This window comes from Podarcis vaucheri, assembly GCF_965113315.1.
Source record: "Podarcis vaucheri genome assembly, chromosome: 13".
NCBI classification, from domain to species: domain Eukaryota; kingdom Metazoa; phylum Chordata; class Lepidosauria; order Squamata; family Lacertidae; genus Podarcis; species Podarcis vaucheri.
Genome location: NC_138751.1, coordinates 12,519,270 through 12,534,577, shown reverse-complemented (window position 1 = coordinate 12,534,577; position 15,308 = coordinate 12,519,270). Strand labels below are relative to the sequence as shown.

At 39.5% G+C, this 15,308-nt stretch overlaps 1 protein-coding gene across 1 annotated transcript; it reads left to right on the top strand.

Annotated features, from left to right (window-relative positions):
* Window positions 1–1,059: 1,059 nt before the first annotated feature.
* LOC309516471 (vomeronasal type-2 receptor 26-like) lies at window positions 1,060–6,702 on the top strand (the record flags this gene model as incomplete). The annotated part of the gene is made up of 4 exons (XM_082195237.1): window positions 1,060–1,680; window positions 2,684–2,911; window positions 4,282–4,408; window positions 5,804–6,702. 4 exons carry the CDS (start codon window positions 1,060–1,062, stop codon window positions 6,700–6,702), a joined length of 1,875 nt encoding a protein of 624 aa, XP_082051363.1.
* Between the last annotated feature and the right edge of the window lie 8,606 nt (window positions 6,703–15,308).

The window sequence follows — 15,308 nt, the reverse complement described above, 5'->3', positions numbered from 1 at the left end:
AGTCTCTCTCTACATGGCAGATATTCTGTGCATCTACAAGATTCCACAGGTAAAACGTGTGCATGGGGCAGATCAGTTTTTGAGACACAGTTTGTCACATCTCTTGCCTTTAAATGTGGCTTTGCACATTGAAGATAAAATTTGTTTCCAAAGTATCATATTCAGCATGCTTTTTTGGGATTATTGTGCATGCTATGTTTGGGTGGTGATGTTGTGAAGAAGCACCAATGCTTCGACATATAAACTTGTTGAAATATCTAGGAGGAAAAATATCTCTTGCTAATCTACTCTCATCTCCAAAATGAATCATTATCCTGATGTACCTTTGCTAACACCTTTTATGGAATATAGGATTAACCAGAAGGTGTCCTCAAAGTATGATAAATATGTAAGTTATGAACAATATCCCACTAAGTCAAACACATATACTACATAGACACTAACAGATGTCAATTATTTTTAAATTCAGGTTTTATTTCCTTAGAACAAACAAGGACAGCCAAGACTGAGCCTTCCAAATAATGCAGAGCACAAGTGTCATAATCCCTGAACATTGTCTATGCTCACTAGGACTGATGGGAGGTATCATCCAAAACACTTATTCATTATTGTGTCAAATACCTATGAATTAAACTGACATTATGTGAAATATGCCAGTGAACACTCCACTGCAATATTCCATGAGGGCAAGCACTTGGCCAACGTAGCTCTGCCTTTGCAGTTTCAATGTATTTCTCCTCTTTGGTAACTGTTGCAAAGATTTGTTCAAGCCTCTTCAATACCATTTCCCCTTGCTTAAATAATTTTCTTTTTCTTTAGTTCATATATGGCTCTGCCCCACTGATAAATAAGAAAGCAGATGCTGTTCTATACCACCAGTTGTTTCCAGATGTGGCCCATATGTATAAAGGGATTCTCCAGTTATTGCTGTATTTCAGGTGGACGTGGATTGGGGTCCTATCTGGGCATGATGACAATGTAGAGAGGTTTGAACACACTGTGGTTCCCATGTTTATCCAGAGAGGTATTTGCTTTGATTTCATGTTAAGAATACCCATGATGACTTTTTCGAGTAGTATTCTTGATATGGCACAAGAGGCGTATAAAACATATGATCTTATCTACAACAGCACTGTTAATGCAATGATCATTCATGGCGAAATTAATACCATGGTAGTTTTGAGAACATTTCCCAGGTATTCAGAAACTATGGATGAATCAACAAAGGGAAAATGGAAAGTCTGGATTATGACATCCCAGATAGATTTCACATCAGTTCCCCTTCAGAGAACCTGGCTCGTGGACTTTCTTCATGGTAATATATACTTATCTGTTCACTCCCATGAGATAGAAGGTTTCCAGAAATTTCTTCAGATAATAAAACCTACTTTGGAAAACAAAGATAACCTTTTCCAGGAGTTTTGGGAAGAAGCATTTCTTTGTTCTTTCAGCCCTTTCCTGGTAGATGGAGAGAATACAAAAATCTGCACTGGGGAGGAGAAGCTGGAGAATCTTCCTGCATCAGTTTTTGAAATGACCATGACCGGCCACAGCTACAGCATCTACAATGCAGTCTACACTGTGGCACACGCTTTGCATGCCATGCGTTCATTGAGATTCAAACACAGAGCAAGAGTGGGTGAAGGGAGATGGAAGCTTCTGAGTCAGCAACTGTGGAAGGTAATGTCTTCAGCATACTAAGAAATTTAGACCATAAAATGATCCCTGATGAATCAGACCTGTTGGTGTTCCTGAGTGGCTCCCCATTTGGTTTGATATAGATGTATATGTCACTCATAATGCCTTTTGTTTAATGACTGGTCAAAGTTTTGGATTATTATTATTATTTCCAACCAATAACATTAACCATTAGAATACGCTTTGAATAAGCATGTCAAGTTGACATATTTTGTGCTTACAAAGTCATAATATGAAATTTAATCCTAAATATACCTCCCCAAAGAAATGCACCTGCCATTCACTTTATTGTCTTTTACACATCATGTTAAGATATTCTTTAGACAGCATGTTTATTCTTTTGAGCATTTCAACAGAATGAATTAAACATAGAAGTATGTCACTCAGCTGTTTTTATCTGATTTGGTTGCATCCAGATTTAGTCATGCTAACAGTTATGATTATTGAGACTTAACATCAACATGACTTTTTTGCTAGGATTTTCTTTCTTTCTTTCTTTCTTTCTTTCTTTCTTTCTTTCTTTCTTTTCCATATGCCTTTTTTTAAAAGGGCAAACAGCACAAAACAATCAGCAGATTTAGAAATGCTTACCTGAGTTAGGTATCTTCTACTCTCCATCTTAACAGATTGTCTTAGAATCAAGCATGTATAGCTGCTGATGAAAAGACAATATTGTCCTTTCCAGTGCACCATACATAAATTAATATATATAATATCAAAACATGTTTGGTCTTTGTGTGTCTGAGAATTCTAAGATCCTTTTGTAGTTTCTCCCTCAGGGCAATATTCCATATTTTATCCCACTATGCTTCTAGAGCAAAGTTAGTAACTGTTTTCTAATGTTGTGTTATATTTCTAGTTGCAGATCAGAAATAGCAATTCCTTATACAGTGCACTATTATGGTAAACTATAAACAGATTTAATAAAACACTCATCATAATTTTACTTCCACATGAATTGCTCACATTTCCCCCACCAATTTAGCTCAACTACTTTGTGAGAAGCACCTCATTTAACAACAGCGCTGGGGAAAAAGTATCTTTCAATGAATATGGAGAGATAGAGGCTGTATTTGATATCATCAATTGGGTCACATTCCCAAACCAATCTTTTCATAGAGTCAAAGCTGGGAAAGTTGGGCCCATGGCTCCCCAAGAAGAAGCATTCAGTATTCGTGAAAAAGACCTTGTGTGGCCTAACAGGTTTAACCAGGTAAGGTCCATTCAAATATTGGGTCTCAGGATTTTTCCTTCCCATAGTCAAAGTGAAGACGCTCTCAGGGTGAGTGGGGGATGCTGGACAGTCTATACTGGAATCCCCTCACTCTTGTAGGTGGGGCAGACTCAGTGCTGGATTTATCTATAGGCTAAGTAGGCTGAAGTCCAGGGCCTCTAAATCTAGGGGGGCTCCCCAGCCCACCCACCCTCCAGCGGGCAGTGTCCCCTCTCCCAAAATTGCAAACCCAAAATTTCATGCAAGGGCAGGGCAACTCAGGCCCAGCAACTATTAGACGTGCGGCCCAATTTGAAACTCTAGGGCCCAACTTGATTTTTTTGTTGTTGTGGGGCCCTGGTTCACAGCCAAAGTCTGCATAATCTTAGAGATATAAATCCGTGTGCTAGGTCACTTTCACAAGGTCAGCAAAGCTCTTTAGAAATCAGACCTATTATTGAGTTCTTGTGCAAGTTTGTACAGTTCACTTCAGGATTTTTTAAAGAGAAGATTTCGATGAGCTTGAGAAACAAGCAAAAGCCATCTTGCCAAATGTTAACTACAAAACAAGGAGACAAAGAGTGAGGTAGCGGCAAAGAAATGATAGAATTGCACCTGATGACTTAGATGCACTTTCTTCAAGAGATAAGTTTAGGATAAAACCCTTTTATTCCTATATTAGATGCACTTGAAGCCAATTTAAAAAGAAGAAGTACTGTGTGCAGGATGTTGCACAATTGTTTTTCGATTCTTGCTATTCTGATAGCATCTAAGCAAGAAACTCAGCAAGGTGTTGAACAGTTGATGGAATCATACCCAGAATATACATTGACTTGAAACTTATGGATGTACTTTTGCACTTTCACCTGAACATGAGACAAAGCCATAGGCTTACAGCAGAGCCCTCTCTGTCTCATACAGACCTTTATCAAATTATATACAAGGGGGGGGGGGAATCAGATGGCCTTTCCTAACGTTGAAGCAATTTTGGGGCTATTTCTTAGCTTTCTGGTCACTAACTGTCCAGGAGAGAGGAGTTTTTCAAGACTCAAAAGAATTAAAAATGAATTAAGGGCCACGATGTCTCAAGAGAGGTTGTCCACACTGAGCATTCTGTACATTGAAAGTGACAGACAAATTTTTTTTGATGAAGTTTTCTGATGTCCTTTAGTGGAGAAATTGTGAATTGCAGATTAACTAAAGGGGGCTGTAACTGTGATAATGAAATGTTGGTCTTTAATAGCTTTCAGGCTCCTGACCTCCATTGGCTGGCCTGTATGAGATAGCTCAGCAGAATTCCATAATACAGAACACTATTGATATGCAATTTTCCAAAGGAGAAACCATGATCCTCTTTCATTTGTGGACAGGCACAGCCCCTTTCTCTTTGTAATGACCATTGCCATTTGGGATATCATAAGGCAAAGAAGGAAGGAAAGCCATTTTGCTGCTATGATTGCCTTCCATGTCCAGAAGGAAAGATTTCCAACCAGACGGGTAAGGAAAGTTATGTTCGTTGGAAATGTTCAAAATTTAAGGATGATTGGGGCTGCTGATATGGGGGTTTGGAGTACTAATAGGAATCTCAGCACTCAGAGTTCAAACACTAGGTGGAGATATACAAGCTTGCTTGAAAGAACCACTAGGCTTGCAGCAGAAGCACCCCCCCCCATGAATACATGGTGTGTTAAATGACTATAGAATGGAGACTGATGTGTCATGGCAGAAAAGAATATATGATAAGAGATGAAGTGGAATGGAAAATACTGAACAGTGGGATTCCAACACTGCAAAATTTTGTTACAGATCTCAGTGCTCTCCTAGTCAACACCATGATTCACTTAACACCATGGTAGAACTAATACCAATCCTAATAATTTAATGAAACTTGCTGGAGGCAGTGATGCTGAGAGATTTGGAGGAATTAAATATCTGCAGATTCTGGTAGGAAATTAACTAAACAACAATTCTTGGATAAAGGTGCAGATTAGAACATCTGTATTGATTGCAACTGACCCTTCACTTAAATGTTGTTCAACAGAGTTCTCAGCAATCTAAATCTAGCACCACATACATTTAAATATGTATTTTAGTAGGAATATCCAGATTAATGCAGAAATAAAAATGGAGGAAATGATGGTTAAAAACACATATTCAGAATTAACATAAAGAAGAAATAGACATGTTCCAGATCTTTTCAAATTGGTAGTACAGTGGTACCTCGGGTTACATACACTTCAGGTTGCATACACATACATGTTTCAGGTTACAGACTCCTCCAATCCAGAAATAGTACCTCGGGTTAAGAACTTTGCTTCAGGATGAGAACAGAAATCTCGCGGCGGCGACGGGAGGCCCCATTAGCTAAAGTGGTACCTCAGGTTAAAAACAGTTTCAGATTAAGAACAGATCTCCATAATGAATTAAGTACGTAACCAGAGGTACCACCGTATTTGTGAGGTGATACCACTTGGCTTCCAAAGATATGTGTGGCCCATGGAGCATTGCATGAGGAGACTGCAAACTTGCATTTCTGATATCAGCATGGCAACTTTCATCTAATTAAATTGGTACATTTTTGTACTTCACATAAATGCTGAAATAAAAATGGATGAAATGATGGTTAAAAACACACGTTCAGAATTAACATAAAGCGGAAATAAACATGTTCCAGACCCTTTCCAATTGTTAATACCTGCAAGGTGATACTACTGGAATTCCAAAGACATATGTGGCCCATGGAAAACCTCTCCACAACTTGGTAATGTGATTACGCGAGTGGACTGTAAACTTGCATTTCTGATATCAGCATGGCAACTTTCATTCTAACTATATTTCTCCATTTTTGTACTTCATATAAATGCTGTATAGAAATCTGGCTTCTTTTTTCAGACGTGGATGAATGCTTTCAGTGCCCACAAGATCAGTACCCAAACGTGGAAAAGAATTCATGCATTCCAAAAGATATAAGTTTCTTGTCTTATGGAGAACCACTGGGGATCTCTTTGGCCTGTTTTGCTCTTTCCTTGTCGTTCCTTACAGCTTTGGTGCTTTGGATTTTCATTAAGCACCGGGAAACTCCCATAGTCAAAGCCAACAACCGCAACCTCTCCTACACTCTCCTCATCTCCCTCTTGTTTGCTTTCCTTTGTGCTCTTCTATTCATCGGTCGACCTGAGAAAGTGACATGTCTCCTTCGACAAACAGCTTTTGGCATCATCTTTTCAGTGGCAATTTCTTGTGTGTTGACAAAGACAATCATTGTGGTCCTTGCTTTCATGGTCACCAAACCAGGTTCCGGCATGAGGAAATGGGTGGGGAAACAACAGGCCATTTCCATTGTTCTTTCTTGCTCCTTGATTCAAGCTGCTCTTTGTACTGTGTGGCTGGCAACGTCTCCCCCATTCCCAGATTTAGACATGCACTCAATGAGTAAAGAAATTGTTCTGGAATGTAATGAAGGGTCTGTAACCATGTTCTACTGTGTCTTGGGGTTTATGGGCTTGCTGGCCATTGTCAGCTTCTCTGTAGCCTTCCTAGCCAGGAAGTTACCTGACAGCTTTAATGAAGCCAAGTTTATCACCTTCAGCATGCTGGTATTTTGCAGTGTGTGGCTGTCCTTTGTTCCAACTTACTTAAGCACAAAAGGAAAATATATGGTAGCTGTGGAGATCTTCTCCATCTTGGCCTCCTGTGCTGGTTTAGTAGGCTGTATATTCTCACCTAAATGTTATATTATTATGGTGAAGCCTGAGTTGAATAGCAAGGACCAACTCAGAAGGAAGAATTGACATATTCTGGGTCCTTCATCTATGTCATATTTTAATTAGCAATGGGGTCTGTGGTACTTTTGTGTTTTTCATTTCTTCAGCAAAATGCAAATATAATTTAAACTGTCAGTAATCCTTTTAAAATTTGTGATGAAACTTATGCCAGCAAAAATTGTCATGTAAGAAATCTCCAGTTCCCCATTATCCCCATCAGAGGTCACCATAAAATTGCCAACTCCATAATCCTACTTGTGTAATTGCAGTGAAAATGTGCTATGTGAAATAGATGAAAATTATTGCATGAACGCTCTTTGAGAAGGCAACATTGCTGAACCAACTTGCAGTGGGCAAGCACCCTCTGACTTTTTAATACCTTGTTTTCTCAGCCACATATTTGTACTGCTTTTCTTCACCATCAGGACAATAAATAGATATTCTAAATCCTCATATTTTTTGTCTGCTTACTTGGAAAAAAAGTGAGCAGAGTAATGTGTGGATCTGCATCTTAGATTTAGCCCTTTTCATAAGGAGCATTATACCTTCCATCCTCTTCAATGCAAGAAACTGTGTTGTTGAGTTGCCCCATTTTCCCTTGCTATTTAATTAAATCCCAGTAATAAAGATATTAAATGATAGAATGAAATTTTGCCATAACTTCAAACAACCAGAATAAATGCGTAGTCTCCTGCTTTAGATGAAATCTGAAGCACATTTCAAGCATACTTTCACATGACTTGCAGGTGGAATTTTAATGTAATCAAATTTGAAACGTATAGTGTCCAACATCTCCCCCCCTTTTTATGAATTCTAAACCCCTGTACGGAGAGCCGAGTAAAATGTTTGGACAAAATGTATTGTGGCAGTAAATCCCCATACTGAGTGATATCCACCAAGATTATCTAGATGTCACTATGCAGATTGCAGTCTCTCATTACTCTCAAAGGTAACAACTATTCTGTTTCCTTTGGTGATGCTTTTAACACTCCCATTTCATGAAGACCACTGAGATACGTATGCAGCCTAATTCTGCGGACAAGCACATTGCATCTAGCAAGCCTCTTGTGTTATTCTTTGAAAGACCTGCGTATTCATTACTAGTACAGTTCGAGATACTGTTGTTAGCATATGAAGGTAAGACCCATAGCGACTTGAAAGCCAAACACTTAACGGAGCACCACTCCATTTATAAATCTGTTAAGACAGGAAGATACCTTTTTTGCTTTACCACTGTTGGAGGAAATTAATTCTTAGGTGATGTGGGACAGGTCGTTCTCAGTGTTGTGAATACCAACTCCCCCCCTCCTAAAGCAAAACAGGATTATTTTTGTTTATTTTTTGTTATTAAAATTAACCCTTTACCTAGCCCTTTGCAGATTTTCAACAATGATCTATTTTGACATAATGGACCTATGATTTCAGCACAGGCAAGATGGAAAGGAATGGACAATCCATCCCTACTCAGTTGTTTCTCAGTGACCACTGAAATTTGCATATGTATATTTATGAACTGACTTAATTTCCAAGTTTAATGACACCAGCAAATACAGTGAGTTGGACTAGAGGCAACGTCTGCTGAGATGTGATAAATATGTTTTCTTCTGCAGTATCTCATAGAAACAGAAAGAGAAGATTAGCTACCTTGTAATTATCCAATTAGTAAGGATTACTCTACTTCTTAAGTCTCAAGGGAACTGTGGTAACCACCTATGAAACAACAAGGCTGGATGTGATTTTTAATACCCCCAGTATCACTTCAAGCTGGGGCTGGAGACAATCACACTGGGTCAGTCTGATCACTGAGACATAGCTGGAGACATAGATCAACTGAGAGCCATTTAAGTCAGGATTCAGAGAAGGATAATGTGTTGGCAGGTGTACTGGTGGGCAGAAAGAATTTTTTTATGCAAGTTAGTAGCATTTGTAGTCTTGGTAGTAGTTTTTTTGCCACAGGTGGTGTCCAAGATTCCTGACATCAGCTGCAGCCGCCGTGACCCTCTTCCTATTCTTCACAGGTATTACCAGCCAGGAGACCAAATCATTGCTGGTATTATGTCTCATCTATACAGATTTTCCAAAGTTATAAAATTTAAGGAATGTCCCTCTAATGACATATTTGAAGAACCCATGTAAGTTTTCTTAGATTAAAAAAAGCATAGCATTCATTTGCCTCAATTCTTTTCTATCTATCAAATGGTAGCTCTAGTGGATGGAAGAAGATTAATTACATATTAACGGTTTATGTTTAATATATTTGCTTCAATTCTTTTCTGTCCATTGATTGATAGCTCTAGTGGATGGGTGTCAGGGCTGGATGCTGCTCTCTTCACAATAAACCACGGCAGACCACTGATGGTTTTATAGTCTTTATTTACAACTATATTCAGAAGGCATAATGATTAATCCATCAATCTGAGTCACTCCCTTAAGATACAGCCAACAGCTTCTTCTTCTTCCTCCTCCTCCAGCACCTAAAGTGCAGGAACTTAGAGCCCCACCTCTGACCCTGTCTTTTGTCCTTGTGTCGTTGTAAATCTCCCGCCCCCATCCGATTCAGAGGTTAACCCTTGTGGTGCCTGTAAGTCGGCCTGTCCACCCCCCTCTTCCTGGTTCTTGGGTCCTGTTGGAATTGCCACTGCTTCACTGGGCTCTTCTCCCTCCTTTTCCACATAGACGTATTCCTCTGCTGCTCATATCTCTAAGCGCCCATGCTCAGCTATTTCTGGGGACTCGGAGCATCCTGGCTCTGCCCTGACAATGGGAGAAGATTAATTACATATTAATGCATTATGTTTAATAAATTTGCTTCAATTCTTTTCTGTCCATCAATTGATAGCTCTGGTGCAGGGATGTCCAGCAGGTCAATCGCGATCTACTGGTAGATCCCCAGGAGGTTTTGGTCGATCGCTGGGTCCCTTTCCTTAGCGTTGTTAAAACTGAATCCAGCCCTGCCCTCCATTGTTGCATAATCTGCAGAATGGAAAACGGAGTGAGGCTGTTTGTTTCCCCAGTGATTTCTTGGCGAGTAGCTGCTCCTATTTCTCCCCCAAAACTCATAAAAATGGGCCTTTCCTCCCCCCTAAAGAAAGCTCAACAACTTAGACCTGAACCCCCAAAATGGGGCATTTCTCCCCCCATAAAAGCTCAGCAACTTTGACCTGAACCCCCCCCCCCAAAAAAAACCAGGGGTAGATCACTGCCAGTTTTTAATTCTGTAAGTAGATTGCAGTCTCTTGCGAGTAGGCCACCCCTGCTCTAGTGGATGGGACAAGATTAATTATATATTAATATATTATGTTTAAAACATATTTTCCATTTTTACTGAATGCCGTCTTTTCCATTGCTATATGCAACATGATTTATTTGCTTTTGGGCAAGTATGTCTTTTGACTTCCTTGGGGTACCTTAGATTATAAATTCTTGCAACTGATCATGGCTAACCCACTGCACAAAATGTGGTAAATTGGAAGAGGTGGAGATCACCTTTGGTAAGCCACCTAAATTTCTTCCTATGAATTAAAACTCCTATTCCTCATAAACCCCACATCTACAATTTATTTTCAAAGGGATAGCATGTTTCCAGAAGAATACCAGGGTGATTAGCTTTGAGTTTTCAGCAACTGCTTGTTGTTGTGTAGGGAAATGCTACAATCCTAAAATAAATTGGTAAATGGATAATTTCAGAGACATCCTTCCATTAACATTGAAAACAGTACTAGAACTGTACAGGTAAACAAAGATGAAGAATGTCAATCTCCAGCAACATTTCATTATACTTCTGCTATATTTCTGTTACTGAAACAATACTTTCCATGTACCTAACTGAAATGAAGTACACATCGTATTCGGAATCAAATACATCATGACACAGCATGTAACTCTAATTACAGGGCTATGATCCAAATATACCAGCATTTCCTGGCCTCAATATTTGCTGCAAAAGAGATCAATGAAAATCCACACCTCTTACCCAATGTTACACTGGGCTTCCATATCTATAATAGTTATTTCAGTCCAAGATGGACCTATCAGGCCTCATTGGAACTCTTCTCTACACAGGGAAAATTCATCCCCAACTACAAATGTGATAGGGTGAGCAATCCTGTAGCAGTCATTGGTGGACCTACTTCTGAAGTCTGTCTCCACATGGCAGATATTCTGTGCATCTACAAGATTCCACAGGTAAAACATGTGCATTTGGCAGATCAGTTTTTGAGACACAATTTGTCACATCTCTTGTCTTTAAATGTGGCTTTGCACACTGAAGATAAAATATGTTTCCAAAGCATCATATTCAACATGCTTTTTTGCGATTATTGTGCATGCTATGTTTGGGTGGCGATGTTGTGAAGAAGCTCCAATGCTTCGACATATAAACTTGTTGAAATAGCTGGGAGGGAAAAATCTTTTGTTAAACTACTCTCATCTCCAAAATGTATCATTATCTTGATGTACCTTTGCTAACCCCTTTTATGGAATGTAGGATTAACCAGAAGATATTCTCAATATCCCACTAAATCATATACATATACTACATAGCCATTAGCAAATGGCAATTATTTTTAAATTCAGGTTTTATTTCCTTAGAACAAACAAGGACAGCCAAGACTGAGCTCTCAAAATAACGCAGACCACAACTGGCATAATTCCTGATCATTGTCTGTGCTCACAAGGACTGATGGGAGGTATCATCCAAAACACTTATTCATTATTGTGTTAAATACCTATGAATTAAACTGACATTATGTGAAATATGCCAGTGAACACTCCACTGCAATATTCCACGAGGGCACGCACTTGGCCAACGTAGCTCTGCCTTTGCAATTTCAGTGTATGTCTCCTCTGTGGTGACTGTTGAAAAGATTTGTTCAGGCCTCTTCAATATCATTTCCCCTTGCTTAAATAATTTTCTTTTTCTTTAGTTTATATATGGCTCTGCCCCAGTGAAAAATAAGAAAGCAGAAGCTGTTCTATACCACCAGATGTTTCCAGATGTGGACCATCAGTATAAAGGGATTCTCCAGTTATTGCTGCATTTCAGGTGGACGTGGATTGGGGTCCTGTCTGGGCATGATGACAATGTAGAGCGGTTTGTACACACTGTGGTTCCCATGTTTATCCAGAGAGGTATTTGCTTTGATTTCATGTTAAGAATACCCATTATGACTTTTTCCAATAATATTTTTGATATGGTGGAAGATGGGGTCAAAACAAACTATCTGATCCTTAACAGCACTGTTAATGCAGTAATCTTTCATGGTGAAATTGATACCATGGTAGTTTTGAGAACATTTGCCAGTTATTCAGAAACTATGGATGAATCAACAAAGGGAAGAGGGAAAGTCTGGATTATGACATCCCAGATAGATTTCACATCAGTTCCCTTTCAAAGAGGCTGGAACATAGACTTACTTCATGGTACTATATACTTTTCTGTTCACTCCCGTGAGATAGAAGGTTTCCAGAGATTTCTTCAGATAATAAAACCTACTTTGGAAAACAAAGATAACGTTTTCCGGGAGTTTTGGGAAGAAGCATTTCTTTGTTCTTTCAACCCTTCCCTGGTAGATGGAGAGAATACAAAAATCTGCACTGGGGAGGAGAAGCTGGAGAATCTTCCTGCATCAGTTTTTGAAATGACCATGACCGGCCACAGCTACAGTATCTACAATGCAGTCTATACTGTGGCACACGCTTTGCATGCCATGCGTTCATTGAGATTCAAACACAGAGCAAGAGTGGGTGAAGGGAGATGGAAGCTTCTGAGTCAGCAACTGTGGAAGGTAATGTCTTCAGCATACTAAGAACTTTAGAACATAAAATGATCCCTGCTGAATCAGATCTGTTCTTGTTCTTCAGTGGCTATTTTTAAGAGTCCCTTGATCTGTACTTCTTTTGATACACCCTAGAATTGCTTCAGTATTTTTGGTGCTGAATCACACTATTCATTCATGTTAAGTTTGTAGTCAGCTAGGACTCCTCATTCCTTTTCACATGCACTGCTCTTAAGGCAGGTGCCCCCTATCTGCTTTGATATAGATCTACATATCACTCATCATGTATTTCATTTAATGACTGGTTGAAATTATTATTTTTTCTTCCAACCCATAACATTAAGCATTAGAATACTCTTTGAATAAGCATGTCAAGTTGACATATTTTGTGCTTACAAAGTCATAATATGAAATTTAATCCTAAATTTACCTTCCCAAAGAAATGCACCTGGCATTCACTTTACTGTCTTTTACACATCATGGTAAGATATTCTTTAGACAGTATGTTTATTCTTTTGAGCATTTTAATAAGTGGGATCATCTTAAAAGATGGTCCCTGTTGTGGGCAGGCCCTCAACCCAGTTCCCCCCACCGTGGCATGGGAGGAGTAATACCCTCATGCCGGGTCAATCACCCCACTCAAAATGATTGGCCAATCATTTTGAGTGGGGTGATTGTGGGGGCCCGATGTGTGGCAGCCCGATGTGTGCCAAGCACCTACTTTGCGCTGCCAAACACCCACCTTCCCTCCCTTTAATTTAGGTGTCCTCTGGCCTTGCTTTGTACTTTGGTTGATCACCCGTCTTGGGATGGGGACTGCGTAGGAATTTTTCCATTTGGCAGATATGCACAGGCTTTTTGGTTTTCTCCTACCTCTTAGCAATCATCACAACTTTGTAAAGTTTGGCGGTTAGGCATTGGCTTATTGATGAATGGGGGAAGGGATGTTGGCCATCGACTGCCACTCCATCGTCCAAGGTTATTCCATTAAAAGAATCCAGGGCCTGGATCCTGTCTGAAGTCCGGTTGAGGGGCTAGGGTCATGCCAGGCCTCTGCGAACATCAGGGGAGATGCAGGGCTTTCTCTTTGGGTGGTTTACCCTTACTGACTTCCTGCAAAGGGGGCAGGAGTCCGATATAGTCTTTTGTCAATGTCTAAGCCAATACCACTCACATTTGGTGTAATCACTAAAGTTGTGGCCCAAATTTTGCCCATTAACCTTAAACCAAAATTCTGTGTCAGTGTGAATTTCTTTATTCTAATGGGGGATGGCTTGAGGGTCTTGACACGCAATATGAATTAAACATTGTGGAAGTATGTCACTTAGCTGTTCTTATCTCATTTGATTGCATCCAGATTTAGTCATGCTGACAGTTATGATTATTGAGACAGGGACTTTGTTGCTATGATTTCATGGCTCTCTTATTTCTTTCCCCACCTTTCCTTCACTTCAAAGTTTCTAAAAATGTATATAATAAACAATCCTTATATTCTCTCATCCCGAATAAATATTCCAATGTAAGTAATGCAATCAAACTAACAGTTTTAAATTGTTTAGAAATGATTATATCAGTTTGGTATCTTCTACTCTCCATCTTAACAGATTGTCTCAGAATCACGCATGTTTAGCTGATGATGAAAAGGCAATATTGTCCTTTCCAGTGTACCATATTTAAATTAACATGTACCATACATGTTTGGACTTTGTGTTCCTGAAAATTCTAAGATGCTTTTGTAGTTTCTGCCTAAGGGCAATATTCCATATTTTATACCGCTATGCTTCTAGAGCAAAGTTAGTAGTTGTTTTCTAATGTTGTGTTATATTTCTAGTTGCAGACAGGAAAAAGAATAGCAATTCCTTATACAGTACATTATTGTGATAATCTATATACAGATTTACCAACTCTCTCATCATTCCTTTACATCCTCATGAATTGCTCACATTTCCCCCACCAATTTAGCTCAACTACTTTGTGAGAAGCACCTCTTTTAACAACAGTGCTGGGGAAAAAGTTTCTTTCAATGAATATGGAGAGATAGAAGCTGTATTTGATATCATCAATTGGGTCACATTCCCAAACCAGTCTTTTCATAGAGTCAAAATTGGGAAAGTTGAACCCATGGCTCCCCAAGAAGTGGTGTTCAGTATTCGTGAAAAAGGCCTTGTGTGGCCTAGCAGGTTTAACCAGGTAAGGTCCATTCATATAGTGGGGTCTATTTACCAGTCACTTCCACTGTGCTTCACAGTTCAGATACTGACATTGTTCTGCTCACCTGTGGGTTGAGGGTACACATGGGGATATATGTAGAAGTGGTCTTCTCTATGTGACAAGTAAGTTATGTCACCCATTCTTTTAACCAAAGAAGATCTTCCTCCTGGAAACCTTTGAAGCTATATGAATAAATTTGACTTCAAACATGGTAATTTAGTGTGCATTTATCAAGGATAGAATTATATATAATACAATACAAAGCATTTTCTCTTTCATGGAGAGCACGTGTTGTGGTGGGGTCTAACAGGACATCCCCTCTTGGTTACTGGGTGGGACCGTTTGGATGGCCATGACTGTGATTGGGCCAAATTGGGTTGTTGGGGAGATTTTGATGTTACCATTTAGAGGGTAGGCCCAAAGTTTATATATTCTTGGTACACAGCTTTTTTCAGTCTCTTTTGCTGCATGCATCAGATCACCCGCCCACCATCCCTAATTTAGGGCTGTTGAATTTGACATTGCTATGCCTGTCATGGGGTCGTCTACTTTGGGGGCAAGAGCCAGGTAGGAATTTTGTCCATTTGGCAGATTGGCTGGTGCCATTTGGTTTTTGCGGTTAAAATTTGGTTGGTGGAGGGGTAA